General features: G+C 36.0%; 1 protein-coding gene across 1 annotated transcript in view; it reads left to right on the top strand.

Annotated features, from left to right (window-relative positions):
- Positions 1–655: 655 nt before the first annotated feature.
- The window catches only part of LOC129749877 (uncharacterized), a 30,563-nt gene continuing 14,564 nt past the window's right edge, over positions 656–16,654 (top strand). Inside the window, exon 1 of the mRNA XM_055744983.1 lies at positions 656–1,496. Coding sequence (XP_055600958.1) covers positions 1,324–1,496 — 173 coding nt within the window. The 5' untranslated portion in view covers positions 656–1,323. The remainder of the gene's footprint in view (positions 1,497–16,654) is intronic.

Genomic DNA, 16,654 nt, shown 5'->3' on the forward strand with positions numbered 1-16,654 from the left:
TTCGGGTAAATGTAGTACAACCATTTAAGAGCAGCAGAGAATTCCTGTAATGTTGAATGAACCTCACATTACAGCTGATTCAACTTAAATATTGATGCTTATTGAAAAATATGTTGAGATTCAATCCTCACATCCATCTTTTGAGAAACCAAATCATTGTTTTATTTCGGATTAAGAATTCATATTGTATTCATTCATAAAAAAAAATCATTTGATAAACAGGTGTAGTCCACAGACGGGCTTTTCAACCGCATTTGATCTTTTAATTGGTTGAATCCATCCCCACACTATCGATGAAAGCTAGATTTGTTTGCCTATAAATTACGGGCGTGATACTCTATTTGCACTATGATAAATCAAGTAGTAAAGACACCGGCTTCGCGTTAGTCGCACGTACCGGAAAGGCTCCATAGGGCGGTGATTTGAGTGGTCCGCAGTACTGTCCTCTCCAATGCGCTCTCCAACACTAGCACAAAATCTGAATTAATAAAAGGCCCTTATCAGCGCGCCACTAGCCATAGATAAGCCCTATTAAACATGACTTTGAATCTTCCCCTGCCTCGAACGGCAATCGCTGCATTCAATTCACGGCGCGTCGTCGGGGAGCGCGACTTAAATCCTATGTTTTCATTGGCACAAGAGGATCGAAATAAGGGAAAAAACGAATATTGTTTCGTAAATATATACAATCCTGTTTGAACGATAGATTCCAGCAGAAGATCAACCGGCTGTTCGACTCCTCCTGTCTGCCTGCCTGGCGATGATGACGCTTTTGACACTGAGGTGAGACTCGCACAATTCGGTGTTCTGAAGCCAGCAGCGCAAAAGAATGATGTTGACTGTTAATGCGCGGTGAGTCGTCCTCGTCGTTCAACTTTCTGTAATCAGTGCACGAGCCCAGCCAGAATCCAATCCGGGGACGGTTGTTGATGTTGTTGAACGAACAGCTCCGGATCAATCCAGGCAAATCAGAAAGACAAGTAAAGGTCCTTTATCAGTAGTCGCGGTTCGCAGTCGGAAGTCAGTTGAATCTCATCTGCCCTGGAGGAAGCATCCCGAATCCTCTTGGTCGGTGGTCCTGTTCCCGTGTGTCCTTTTCGTTGGGTTTCTGCTCTTATCAACTTTGTAAACTTTTGACCCTTGAGGGGACTTTGCGCAGTGATTATACATATTTGGTGCAAAACTGGTGTGCGCGAAAACAGAACTTTTATTTCTCCTCGTACCGATTGTGAAAACTATGTTCCCCAACAAGAACTGACTAGTGCGATAACTGAGTTGCCCTACTGTTTGAGAGGTACAAAAAAGTAACAGTTTCCCCCCAAAATGTCTACCGTATTTAAAGCGAAACAGTTGGAGGAGGCGAAGCGGATGTGCGAGATAACGATCACCTGTCCACAAGAGGCACAAACGAAGAGCAGCCTGATCGTGGTGTCCAATCGGTTGCCGTTCGTATTGAAACGGGACCCCAGAAGTGGACAGCTGAGCCGTCATGCCAGGTAAGTGTCCTCATCTTCTTTTGGTGATGGTAGTTGGTGCTAGACACAGTGGATAATATCAAGGTTTTCAAGACCTAGTCGCTGAATCGATCTAACATGCAAGTTGTAAGTAGGTGTACACTAAAAGTTAATTAAAACGTATAACTTATACTAAAGTCTATCTGAGACGTGGAATTCAATATCAATGAATAAAACGTCCTGTGGTATAATCTAAATTAGGGTTACCATATGTACTCTTTTGAGAGTGCATGTACTCTTTTTCGGTAAAAAAAATGGGCGTACTCTTCTTTTTGTGAAATTTTACAAAATGTACTCTTTTCATGAAAGCACTTTAATCAGAAAAATGAACTTTTTTGTTTCAGTATATGAAGTGTGTTCACCACATCTTATACAAGAAAAACGATAGAAATACAACTTTCAATAATTTTCAATACCTTACCTAAAAATCCCATATTTATGAAGGCTTCTTTCAATCGTAATTCACAGTGAGCGCAATAAACTCCTTTGAGTATGCAATAAACCCCCAAGCATTTAGCAAAGAGCACAAAAGCAATAGGCTCAATTTCATCGGGTTTGGTGTGGTTTGTCAGCAAAGTATCAAACACTTTTTTCCTTCGAATAATCCAAATAGGAATATACGGTCACTGACCTTTTTCTTTATAGTATTTTAAAAAAAAAACTATGAGAAAATTGATAATTATCATATAAAGCTTAGTTCTTTTAGAAATGGGACAGTTACAAATGCGTGTATCTCAAAAACTATTCGTTTGATCTAAATACTTTCTTTGAAGGAAATGAAGCTAATCTTATGATAACTCATGAAAAAATTTGAAAAAAAAATATCTTTTTTTGTAAGAAAAATGTCTACTTTAATCTTGGTACCTCCCGTCGGCCGACGAACCCTTTTTTCAGTTATGATAGTGATCGGATTTTCAAACTTATACTCCGTTTATTCTGTATTTTTGGTTGCTACATCCTCCTCCTTCAATTTTTGCTACTTTTCGGCCCAATACTTTTTTTTTCAAAGAAACTGAGGCCAATTTAGTGGGTACAGCTGTTTCGAAATTGCCTAAACTTGATAATTTTGTAGCCACTTTAAGGCGTTTTTGATGGAATTTCTGCTGGCAAAATCTGACAATAACGAAGTAATACCATCATGAGATTGAACTGAAAGTATAATCCGTTAGTAATGATCGTAGATTGCGAAGGGTACATACAAGATTACTTTTTTAGGCTTTAAAAAACAACGAAAACTATAGTTTTTGTTTTGAAATTTTTTGTTTTTTCATAGGAGCAGAATTTTTGCAAATCATCCAATTTTTTTTTACAAAACAACCAGCAAATATATACTTTAATATGCTCGGGACCTTGCCACGAGCAGACATGGAAAAGGATTCAAATGCTGGAATTTGTTTGAAATAGGGTATTTCATAAGTTTTGTCGTTCATTTAAAATCATCTGTCTCATGGCCTCGGTATCGGCTTTACAGCTTACGAGCTCTGGAACTAGCCAAAACATTGTTGTTTGAGGTTAGGTTTGAATGACTCATCACTTGGCAACACTTTCAGTTTATCGGAGAATTTTTTTTTGGAAATTTCAGCGATCTACACTTAGTTTTTCGCTTATTAAAAATTAAAAATGTTGGTATGAGACTTGACTTCCCTGATGACTCTTAACCGTAGTTGCCGATCATGTGTTTCACTCCAATGCTTGATTTGAACTTTGTGGACATTTTTGACAGTTTGCATTCTTTTCCACCTCTCACACACAGTATTTCTTTGAATAATCAACGGTTTTGTCAGCTATCAATATAATGATAATGGAATTTGATGAAAACTGTGCAAAACTATTTTTTTTCTTTTTCTCTTACATCGTGAATATCTCAAAAACACGTGAATATAAAATTATGAAAAAAAAAAACAAAAGGTCGAATAGTACTTTTTACAGGCAGCAAAATGCTGTCAAAATTTTGAATATCAGATAACTAGTAAACAAGCTATAAGCAAAAGAAAATGTCCAATTTCTAAAAGAACTAAGCTTTACGTAAAACTTAATCTTTCCAGAAATTTTTCTGGAAATTTTTCTTCTTTTTTACCCAAAAACCTGGCAAAATCCAGACATTGGATTTTAAAATATTCAATTAAAAACCCGATCTATATCCGAGATTATCTGACCAAAATTCATGCTTTTCCCATGCAAATTCAAGAGAAAAAGTGAAAAATGTACACATGAAAAAATATTATTTTTTGAGTCACATCAGCGATGTTCAAGTCAAACTTTACGTTTCCAAAAAATGTTGCACGTCTATTTCAATGAAACAAGTTCAAAAAACCATACATTATGTGAAGAAAAATTTAGTTTTGGTTTGGGTTTTGCTTAGATTTTAGATAAATCCGATTTCTCGATACCTGGGCAACCGGGCCGGACCGGGCTTTTTCTCATTTTTTTAAAGCAGGTAATCTGGAATGCTTAGTCATTCCTATTGCTCTCAACAAATTGGCAGTATTTGAATGACTTTATATAACTCTGTTTTTTTATAGAGTTTTCCTTACCCTTTTGGATTTTTTTTCATTGTACTCTTTTAAGCATTGCGGGATATGGTAACCCTTATTAAAAATCCCAATTCTTGCGTAAGCTTTACCACAAAAAGAAAATATAATGAAGAAGCAGAACTTTGTTACAGAAATCATAATACGCTTCTACGAAGGAGAATTTCGCTGAAGTTAGTGAGAATGATAAGGAAGGATGGGGATACTTGATCCCTTTTGTTTTTTTTTAATTTTCATCAAGTTTTGGAAAGAAAATTGCAGACCGCCGTCTTTTGCATTTTCTGACAGTGTGTAATTTCAAGTTTATATGCTCCATAAGTTCGATCGATACATGAACCCGTAGATGAGCTAAAAGCGTTTTCGTGGGACTAAAATAATTGTGATATTTTGAAAGTTTAAGGAGACTTGATCCTTTATTAAAACAGACATGATCCTTCAATCCTTAGCTCTGGCAAAAATCATGCAAAATCTAAAGCGAAAAGTTCCTTTGACTTTTCTAGCCATATAAGTTTCCATTTCACAGTTTATAAGTGTCAGACCAAAAGAATGTTAAAAGTTTTTCTACTACCCTTTAATCATTGCATTCTCAAAGGCGTCATTTTCTTATTTTTAGATAAAAGCACTTTTTTGAGTCCTTGTTATCAGGAAATTTTTTTGATAAATATAAGTCATTGGATATATCAATAATTTAGTGCTTAGCACTGATCAACATCCATTCAGAAGGAAAATATATCTTTTTGGAATCGATGGATCAACTGAACTCATAACATACATTTGGGAAAACTTTTTCTTAAAAAAATTAAGAGTTTACTTTTGCTTTGAAAATATGGTATTAAGAAGTTCATATTATACTCTAACGATTGACTTATTGGAATAAATATTTTTATTATAATATTTTCGTGTGGGGAACATTTCAAAATGATTAAAAAAGATCTTCAAGTCTCAAAGAGCAATAACCCAAAAAAAAATTGTTATACTATTTGAGATAACAGGTTTGTTGTGTTGTTCTATTTAGCAAATCTTTCTAGAATATTTAATCTATGTAAGACATTCCAGTTTCAAGATATAGCTGAGGAATCAAGTATTCCCAGGGATCAAGTATCCTAATTCTCCCCTACTGTATACTAGACAATTGAAGTCACCGGGTAAATTAAAGGTCAAATTGTGTGGCCTTCAGTGTGATGCATCATCATCTCAATGATATTTTTCATAAGGTTTTCTATAAATCATGAAAAAATGTAACACTGATACGCTAAGGTTTTTCACAGGGATTGATTTTGCTAAATTTTTCTAGAGACGGTCTCACATGGTTTTCGCGAATTGACACGTTATTTGAGCTAAAATATTCCAATTCCCGGAAAATGTGTGTATGCAAAATGCGGTTTTCATAACATAACGCGTAAAAACCTTGGTGTCCCTGATAAAATAAAAATAATTAAAAAAGATCTTCTAAAACTTTACATTTCAAACTGCAATATCTCTCATGTTATTCATGTATGACTCATGTATGACAACACCATCGTACGAGCTATCCAAATTAATTGGCTCGATCATACAAAAATCGATCGACTCGAAATATGAAATTAAAAACTCATTCGAATTTTGTAAATATATCCACACAATATCAGTACCACCAGAACACATCATGGTTTCGTTTGATGTGGTATCGTTATTTACTTCGATACCTATCGAACTCGTTCGGAAGAGTGTTATAAAACACTGGGACCGCATCTCACAACACACGCCAATCTGTCTGGATATTTTCTGGGAGATAGTAGAATTTTGCTTCGAAAGTAGCTATTTTAGCTTCGACAAAATCTACTACAAACAACAATCGGGTTGTGCAATGGGAAATCCAATGAGCAACTCAGTCAGTGCACTTGTGTTAGAGGATTTATTGGATAATGCCATAACTCAGGGATGAGCAACCCGCGGCCCGCGGGCCGCATGTGGCCCGCGAGACCCTTTTGTGCGGCCCGCGAAGCTTTTACATATTTTCATGCCTTAACATTTTTCTACAATGGATTGTTGGGAAATTTTACATGACTTAAATCAAATATGCACTTATCTGCATTTTCCCAGCAATCATTCAGATTGTTAACCTTTTTTCTAGCATTTTTAGCATTTATTATGTTCTGTTCAAGGCATAAATACAAATTGTTTATTGGCATAATGTAATGTTGGAGTTTCTTTTATTCGGGATACATTTTTCCTTATTATTTAACTCCGACCACTTTAAAAAGCAAAATCCATTAAAGTGAGGAAGAGCAGCTAAAAATCGGAAGCTACAAATGATCAAAGGAATTTCGAAGCCCGTTAGTGAAGTCATTATTTTCGTTTCAAGCAAAAATAAAGTTGTATGATTAAAAATAGGCTCTGCAGATATTTTTTTCCAAATTATTCTATCCAATTCGGTGAAAAGGCTTGTTCTGTTATCATTCAAATACTGGCAAAAAAAATTAAACCAAAACCTTGTGAAATAATTTTTATTTCTCTATATTGACGAAAACTACGAAAGATTATAAATAAAGCCTGAGTGAAAGTTTTTCGATTTTTTATCAACATGAATTAGCTGGTCAGTTATTGACCGATCGAACAGATCAGTTCAAACGATGGACTGAGCACTTCGAACAACTCTTCCGAGTCACGAATAGCGATGGCCAACAGAATCTGCAGCTCGAAGCGCCAACAGTAAGTCGCATAAATGGCGTCAACTCGGAAGCGCCTTCGCTGGCTGAAATAGAAGCGGCAATCAAAAACATGAAATCCAACAAAGCACCTGGGATCGATTGCATCCCTGCTGAATGCTGAAAGCCGACCCTGCCCTATCAGCACAAATGTTGCACCGTCTTTTCGCTGACATCTGGGATACTGCAACATTCCCGGCCGACTGGATGCAGGGTATCCTCGTAAAGGTCCCGAAGAAAGGAGACCTGACAGAGTGCGGTAACTGGCGAGGCATAACGTTGATCTGTACAACCCTCAAAGTACTCTGCAAAGTGATTCTGAACAGGATCCAGGAGAAAATAGACGCTACACTCCGACGGCAACAAGCTGGATTCCGATCCGGACGATCATGTGTGGACCACATCACAACGCTACGAATCATACTGGAACAAATCAACGAATTCCAGGACTCTCTTCTGCTGGTGTTCGTTGATTTCGAAAAAGCATTCGACCGACTCAACCATGAAAACATCTGGGCGGCTCTAAGGCGACGAGGGGTCCCAGAGAAACTAGTCCATCTCATCGAAGCACAGTATGAGGCATTTTCGTGCAAGGTCTTGCACGACGGTGTCTTGTCCGAACCAATCCCGGTAACTGCTGGAGTGAGACAAGGATGTATTCTATCACCGCTACTTTTCTAATCGTAATGGATGAGATTCTGATTGGATCGATTGACTGTGCACCGAACCGAGGATTGCCGAGGAATCCTTCAACAATGGAACAACTGAACGACCTTGACCTGGCTGACGATATTGTTTTGCTCGCCCAAACACAACCAGATATGCAGAGCAAACTCGACGACCTCACCGAAAGTTCCAAGGCAGCAGGTCTCAAAGTCAATGTCGGAAAGACCAAGTCGATGGAGATCAACACAGGAAATCCCTCCAGTTTCATGGTAGCTGGGCAACAAATTGAGAAAGTGGAGTGCTTCCAGTATCTTGGTAGCCAGATTACGCCTGATGGTGGTACCAGAAAAGACATCGAAACACGGATCAGAAAGGCCCGATTTGCGTTTGCGAGTCTCCGAAACATCTGGCGGTCACGCCAGATCTTTCTACGAACAAAAATCCGAATCTTCAACTCAAACGTCAAATCCGTATTGCTGTACGGGTGCGAAACTTGGTGCACATATGCGGTAACGACGCGAAAACTGCAAGTATTTGTAAACCGCTGCCTGCGGAATATCATCCGCGCTTGGTGGCCTGGCAACTGGATCTCGAATGAGGAACTACATCGCCGGTGTCATCAAAAGGCGCTAGAAATCGAGATTCGGGAACGTAAGTGGAGATGGATTGGGCACACGCTGCGAAGAGATGAAAACGAGATTGGCAGAGAGGCTCTAGATTGGAATCCAGAAGGGCAACGAAGAAGAGGCAGACCCAGAAATCCGTGGCGGCGAAGCCTAGCCGCTGAAATCCGAACTGTCGACGAGAATCTTGACTGGGACCAGGTGAAGACGCTGGCTCCGGATCGTCAACAGTGGAGGTCTTTTACCACGGCCCTATGCACCGGAGGATCGGCGCGGGATCATTAATTTAATTTTTTTTTAATTAGCTGGCATCAAAGTTATCCCAATGATATCTGAATAAGATCAAAAATTATAAAAATCTGGACTAGAATTAGGAATGTAGTTTCGAAGATAGTTGCTAAAAAAATATGTGAAATTTAGCATTTTTATGTGATTTCGGCATCTTGCTCCAATTCAATTTAAAAAAGGGGTGTTCACCATTTAAGGAAAAAAATCTTAGCTTTGAGGACCTAAGCCACAAGGACAATTGTGAAAAAATCCCAAAAATTCATCGATTTCAACAAGAATGTTGTAAGAACGAATGTTCGCCAAGAATACTTATTATAAAATTGAGGGAATTTACAAAATGACAAAGAATTAGTGATGAACCTTTTCAATATCGGATATTTGAAAAGTCGTGTTGAAATTCTGATGATAAACACGTGAGTTATAATAAACGACGCGAAGCTCTGCTAACTATAAAAAAAATTAAGTGCGGCCCGCCGACAAGATTTCAAATTTAAATTGGCCCGTTGGTTCAAAAGGTTGCTCACCCCTGCCATAACTGAAAGCTCATGCACATCTACACACATTAAGAAATATGTGGACGATTTGTTTCTGGTTCTACCTAAGAATGAAGTTGAATCTATTAATGAAACATTCAATAAACAACATCCAAATATCCAATTTACGGTAGAATTAGAGTCCAACGGTCGATTACCGTTTTTGGACATGATGCTTTACAGGAATGCCAATGGAAACATCACAACGGATTGGTATATGAAACATATTGCTTCGGGACGGTTTCTTAATTTCCATTCATTCCACCCACTTCACCAAAAGGTAAATGTAGCTTTATCTTTTGCTAAACGAGTCACACAGTTTTCTTCACACTCTGAAGCAAACCAGGCTAAACATATTATCAGTAAACAACTGAGTTTAAACGATTACCCTAAAACACTAATAAACAGAATATTGAACAGACTAAACGAAAAATCACCGTCGAGAACAGCTATGACAGAAAACGATAATACACAGCAAGTAAAATTTCGCTCTCTTACAAATATCGACAATCTTACGATGCAGATAACAAAAACTTTGCGAAACGACTATGGAAACATAAAAATCGCCAGCAAACAGATGAAAACAATTGGATCGATTTTTCCTTTAGTCAAAGATAAAACACCATATGGGGAAAACACCAATGTAATCTACAAAATCAATTGTAATGGAGAAGAAAAACCGGAAACAAGCGATGAAAACATGGGGGAAGAATGTAAGGCATGCTACATAGGACTTACTAGCGTGAAACTGAAGCAGCGAATGTCCCAACATCGATGTCAAACAAACGAATTAAAACGTCTATGGGAACTTGGATACACTAAAGCAGACTACCCAATTGCAAAGCTGAGCCAACAAACTGCACTTCTGGATCACGAAATCACCACGCACCACCTTTTCGACATCGAAGGAGCCAGGATTATCGACAGGGGAAACAACCAGGGAAAATTGAAGATATTGGAAAGCTGCCACATTAAAACAACTAAAAACACAGTAAACATTAAGAAAGACACTGAAAACATCCACTCTTCATACGCCAACATTTTCCAACTACTCGGAAAAATAAGCGAACTGCCAGATAATCAAAAAAATACACACAAAAAAAAAACTACACCACCAACACACATACACAACAATTGATTTTTGATCAAAACAAAATAAGTGAAAAGTGAAGACTGTGCTAAAAGTTCGATGCTGTGGAAAATTAATCCCAAAATCACTAGACAAACGGATTTTTATCCGCAAACATCTGTACGCAGTAAGTCGATACACTACACCTTACATCTAAAAACACGAATTAAATTAAATTATTCGGAAAACAGATCAAAAGACAGCTATATACACGACCAGCCGAGTCGACACTCACAAGAAAACGGCATCTTTTCGGTAAGAAAGCATAAATTATAATCAGCAGAACTAACTAAATAAATACTATTTTAGTCCCTGAAGAAGATCCAATAAGGATCGAAACGTTGGAAGCGTAAATCAATACGTCGTTTTTGCTAAAAACAAGACTGCAAGCCGAAAAAACTCCCCGAAAAAAAAAACATGTTATTCAATGCATATCAACCCTATATCTGGCTTTCTATTCTTTTGGTTTGATCGAAAGTTATTTGAGGTAAAAAAAGTGATTTAATTTTTCATTTTCAAAAATATAAAATTAGGTAGGTCAAGTAAGTAGGGGAGATAAGGGCATAACGAGCACCCAGGGCATAATAAGCACTCCTCTTTTATACAAAAGTACGTATTTTCTTAAACAAATTTTATGAGGATTTGTTTCGTACTACCTATAGTATTAATTTTTCACCGAAAAAGAAATATCCTTATCATCTTTACAAAAATATAACAAAATAACCTGGGCTTGTGATATAGCTCAGTTGGCAAATCTGTTGTCTCCTAAGCCGATGTCCGCGAGTTCGAGCCCAAGAGTAAACATCGAACACAGTTGTACCGGATAAGTTTTTCAATAGCGATCCGCCAACTGCAACGTTGATAAAGTCGCGAATGCCATAAAGATGGTAAAACGACTATAATCGAAAAAAAAAAAAAAAAAAAAAACCAGCTAGGTTCTCAAGTGACGAAAATATTATAATTTTTGAGCACCTCTCAATTTTCACCATAAATAAATTTTGTGATTTTTCACTTAAAACTTAACACTTAAATTTGTTGACTCGGGGCGAACAGAGCACTATCAATCGTGGCACGATGAGCGAATTCTGCCATGGAATCTAGTAGCGAACGCAACTCGATGAAGTCAACTTTAAAATCCCAAAAAAAAAAATGAAGTCAACTGAATAATAGAGCTACAGCTTGACGATTTGGCCTATTGGTAAGGTGTCGGAGAGGTGATCAAAAGACTCGAGTTCGATTCCTGTTCGTGGTGATTTTTTTTTTTTCATGATTGATTTTTTTAATTGTTACATTATACGGCTAGTAGCATCAACTGCCAAACAACCCGATCAGGAGAGCATATCAAAATAATAACTCAAGCGTATCTCACCAAGATATTTACATTTGATTCAGTTATAATTAAGCACTTCAAATTTTCGATTTTAAGTTTCTCCAATCTGAATTATATCTTATTCTGATTGACAGACTTGAATGGGGTTGAGCTCATTTTTAATGATCAAGATTTTTTTCGGGTTGTCCTAAAAAAAGATTATATCTTATTTTGATATACGTACAACTTTTTCTGAAACACGGACATCGAAGTCAACGGCCCAAACCGTACGTTTATGATTTTCGCCCAACAGATTAATAAAATTGAATCCAAATTTTGGGAAACCAAAAATGGAGCATGCATGCATGGTTTTAGCAAATAATGTGGTTTATTGACATTCCACTAGAAAATTTTCTCGAAGCACTCATATCTTGATAAGTTATAATTTTGATAGGTTTTGTTCTGCCCAATATCAAACTATGCTATCTGAACGAGATATAATCTTGTAAGGAGCATATCTGAAATTGATATAATTTAGCTATGATCGCATAGATTTTTTGATATAATTTGAGATATTTTAACATCCTACAGGTACTGAATAATAACTCATTTAGATAGGAAAAATATTAGTATCAAAATATCTTATCTTGATATAATTTAGTTTTTCCCTCCTGATCGGGAAAGCACCAGAAACATAATGTATGAGCGTGTGTGAATTGTTTGAATTCTACAAACAGACCTAGATTATTACGTTATTGCTTTGTTGAATGTATCTACGCGTAATCGTTTAGTGCAAAATGCATCGATCATGAATGGTAAATGAAAAAAAAAAAAAACAAATCCACCAGGAATCGAACTCGAGTCTACTGATTACCTCTCCGACACCTTACCAATAGGCCAAATCGTCAAGCTGTAGCTCTATTATTCAGTTGACTTCATCGAGTTGAATTCGCTGCTAGATTCCCCGACAGAAAACGCTCATCGTGCCCCGATTAATGATGCTCATACTGCCCCAGGGGAGGGGGGTTCTCATTATGCCCCTACGATGACTGGTTTTCAGCTTTCGGCAAAAATTTTAAATTGCATTTTTAAACGTTTTAATCTACTTTTTCAAATTTCAGACAATTAGGCAATAGACAATTTTAGTATCTGAACACGAAACAATGATGTAATTCACATATTATAGCTGTTCGCTATGGTTAAATAAGCGTTTTCCGTGGTATCAAAAATCTTAATACAACAAAATGTTAGAATAAGAATAAATTTTGTAGTCATATTCTTTTTTTAAACTTTACCACCCCTCAAACAGTCTTTATTTGCAATTGAATTAAAAGCAGGTTTTTCAGACCACTTTTTTGACTTCATTTTGTAGATCATAACTTAAGCTTTCATATACATAAGATAGATATTTTTTTGAGTATGTAATGCATGAGCTGCAATAATTTTTCTGAGACATGTTTTATCGCATTTTTTTTCTTTCCCGTTGAAAAACGGGAAAACTTATTTTACTGACACTACAATTTTTCTAGTGATACAAGTTTCGTTGTAATCGGTTAGATATGAAAAGAATTATAACGATTTTAGCTTGGAGTGTCAAATTGACACTCCTAAGTCTTATAAGGGTATCGAAACCTAGTGCGGATGAGGGTTAAGGTGCCTTGAAACTTTTTAATTGTATTTTTAGGACCTAAAACTTGATCTTGAAAGTAAAAATAGTTTGGGACAAAGCGGTAATTTTTTTAAACAAGGTTTTAAAGGTTTTTACTTTTGAATAAATTGTTTATTTACTCATTTTTTTTCATACATTACTGTATAAAAATTTGGAACGATTCAAATGAAAGCTCTTGATATAAGCTTACATATAGCTTACAAAATCCATAGAATTATATGGATTATATAAATCATATATAATTTATTCAATTTTTGAAATCTGATGTCTGTGGAGCGTTTAGTATCCAAGATAATGAGTTGAAAAACTGGGGATATCTTAGTCAAATATTAAATTATATACGAGTTAAAAAAAAAACAATCCGATAAAGTTCAAACCCCATAGTGCAAAGTACAGAGGTCCAGGAGGGTAGAATTCGAAATTATGTTTTTTTTATTTAGTGACGTCTTTACCTCGCATTTCATCTTTTGAGTACCTTCAGATTATTTGTTTGTTAGACATGAGTCGTTACGAAGTATTTAAGTGTGAACGAGTGGAAGTTATTTAAAAATTTCTTATAAGTTGTTTATAATAATTCAGCTTGAAAATTTTGAATACACGCAAAAATCAACGCTTTTCGCTAAATTTTCGAAAATTATAGTTTTTTGTTTCATAAACTTTACGGACCTTTAGGGCAAAATGAAGGATCTGTAAAAATAATTCTTTATTTTGATCACATCAAATTAAAGTGCTATCCGAACTCGAATATGGGTAACATAGAAACAAGTAGCTGCCTAAACTTTTTTGAAGTAGATACTTGGTCTAATCTAATTCCATGGATCCCCATGCATTTGAAAAGTGCAGTAAATTTACGAAAAATAAAACTCAACTATCCAATATATTCAAGCAAATGTCGTTAAAATTAAAATCTTGTTTAAAAAGCATATTTAGCGAGTCTCAATTGATTCGTGTAACATAAGACAAGCCCGCAGGGTTAATGTTTGAGTCCACTTTTGTATAACTTCTTTATAAACGACATTGACGGAAAATAGACGCGTTTTTTCGCTCGTGGTACTTTTCGAAAAATTTTATATTTTTGGCATAAATACAAGAATATTTTCAGGAACATAACCGAAATACGATTAAAAGGCTTGAACTCAGTATGATCATAAGTAGCATCCGGAAAGAGAATTGTTAGCGCTTCTATGGTGTTGAATTTGTATTTCGTGGAGTTCAGGCGGGAACCGTACCCCGGCAATAGTGAAAATCTTATTATATTTAAAGGTCTTTTTTTCACAAAATAAGTGATCCTTTTTTTATTTTCAAGAGCGCGAGTAAAGGCGCTGTATAATTGGTCGATGACCTAAAATGATTGAACATTGGAATCCAAAAGGGATCAAGCAGACTTAAAAATATAGCTTAGAAATTTCCAATCCAAACTGCTTCGATTCTAAGGTTTTGTAATTTTGGTTTACATAAATATAAGTAAATACCAGCCACTTAAGACAAGTCCTACCGATTGGGGAAGTTACTTTAAATTACGCAGGGATTTTTTCCTCAATGAGCATTTTTCTTAGCCTGTTTTATTTGAATCTAAGAATCAAGGTTTTGATTCAAAAAAAAATTTTTTTTACAATAAAAGAATTAATTTTATGAATTTAATAAGTTTGAGCTTTGATTTAAAAAAAATCCTTTATTGAGAAAAGAATCAAGAATGCCAGTCCCCAACAAAACACTAAAATAATTGATTCAATTTGTAATTCCTATTGCAAAAAGTAAAACTTTTTTTAACCAAAGAAAAATGATTTTATCTGAAAGAAACGGTTTCTCTAAATTAAAACTTCATCCTTGGAAAACCAAACAATTCGTAATTTTGACAAATTTAGCAGATTTTTCTCCGTCGGCATGTCTACTTCAGTGTAAGGATCAGTGGAAGGATATTTGGCCGATAACTGTGACAATTGTTAGATATGTGAGGTGATTGAAAAAAAGGGGCGTAAGTGCAAAAAAACCTGGTGTAATTTTGAGGTTTTTGAATTATTATTTTTAAAATCCAACGAAAACTATAACATTCCTGAAAATTAAACAAAAAAGAGTATAATGAAAACTTTGAAGCGCGTTTTCTTAAAAGTTTTATGCACTTGTACCTCTTTGGTTCTGAGGGCCTCTTGTACGAATTATTGGCTCTGGATTATTGGAATAAAACTGGGCCAAAGATCTGCTTTGCGACGACTTTCAATACACGACCTGTGGTTCATTACGAATTGCGTTTGAAGTAGACCGTTTTAAAGCAGTCAATATTGGAACAAAATATGTTCTATCTAGCAGTCATTAGGTGGAAAGCTAGGTTTAGATACTCGTAGATTCATCTTCAGATTTTCACCAAAATTGCCTTATTTCGAAACGGATTATGCTAGCGGAAGTACTAGCGGACAGCAGGAATTGAATTTCTTTATGAAAATCTTGCATAATGGATCCCCCTGTGGGCTTTTTATGTACATCGAAAGAAAAAAACGTTTGCATAAATTCGGGGGTCTTTAAAAGTCAAAATCCATTTGGCCTGCGGGTGATGAGGTTTTCGAATAATAATAATCCTTGCACACATTCTTTCTAGCTTCAATTTTCATAAAGAGGATCCGTGATGCGAAATTTTCAAGAAAAAAATCAATTTCTGCGATCCGCTTGGTTCAAAATTAGACTATTTTGTAAAAGTCTTGGCCACCCAAACGACATTTTTTTGTTATGAAAAGAATGTCAACTTTGTTAAAAACTAGTGTTTCAATTCCAGCGCATCCAAACAAAAACAAGTGGAAATTGGAATCTTTTAATAAAAGGTAGAAGTAAACATCGTTTTTTGCACAGTTTTGTGTCCAATAATAGTGTTTCCCTGGCCCAGGAATTAGTTTTATTTGTAAACTGATTTAGTCATAGAGATAAGCATATTCTCCGCAGCTTCCGCGGGCTGATGTTCACGTGATAAAATGGTGGCCATCCTGGACTATGATATCACTGCTTTAAAGCAGTAAAGCGTCAAACGATGACGTTGTTTGGAAATATTGTGCTACAATCACAACATCAGATGTTATTATTGACGTGAAAAATCATATTATGTGCCAGCGAAGGATTCCAACTGAAAACAGCCTCTAGCGGGTGAAAGGTGGCATTTCTTGGTTGATAGTGAGTATTGTTTTTGTTTGTGTTTCATGACCATGAAGACGAATTTGTTGTTGAATGTTATGTTTGATAGGTCACTGGGCCAATGCTAAATTATACACCGTTGGAGGAACGATAGATAAGCTTTTAGTAGCGTTTCGTTACAGTTTGATCGATGAATCGGCATCTGAATTGTGACGTTTGTGTCGATCCTAATTAAAATGTTACAAATTTTGTAACATAGGTATGTTCTAAATATATTTTTATTTTTTCAATAGTCCCTCTATAGGAAGCTAAAGCCTCTTTTTCACAATCTTTTAACGTATTTTCTCAAATATACTTCAGAGCTATCAACATTTCTCTAAAAAAACAGCATTGTTTTCATTTTTCAACCCTCCACAGTTACGGCGTGTTCTTAAATTGATTTTTTGGGCTATGCATCGATTTTTTTGGTAGATGTCAAATCACTTTCCAATGCATTTGCATACAGTTACTTGGGTTAGCTGTTTCCTCGATGTAGCTACATGAAGTAAGATAAGACACACACGCCCTCTATTCTGTCTACAGAGTACA

The sequence above is a fragment of the Uranotaenia lowii genome, chromosome 2 (genome assembly GCF_029784155.1).
Source record: "Uranotaenia lowii strain MFRU-FL chromosome 2, ASM2978415v1, whole genome shotgun sequence".
Classification (NCBI taxonomy): domain Eukaryota; kingdom Metazoa; phylum Arthropoda; class Insecta; order Diptera; family Culicidae; genus Uranotaenia; species Uranotaenia lowii.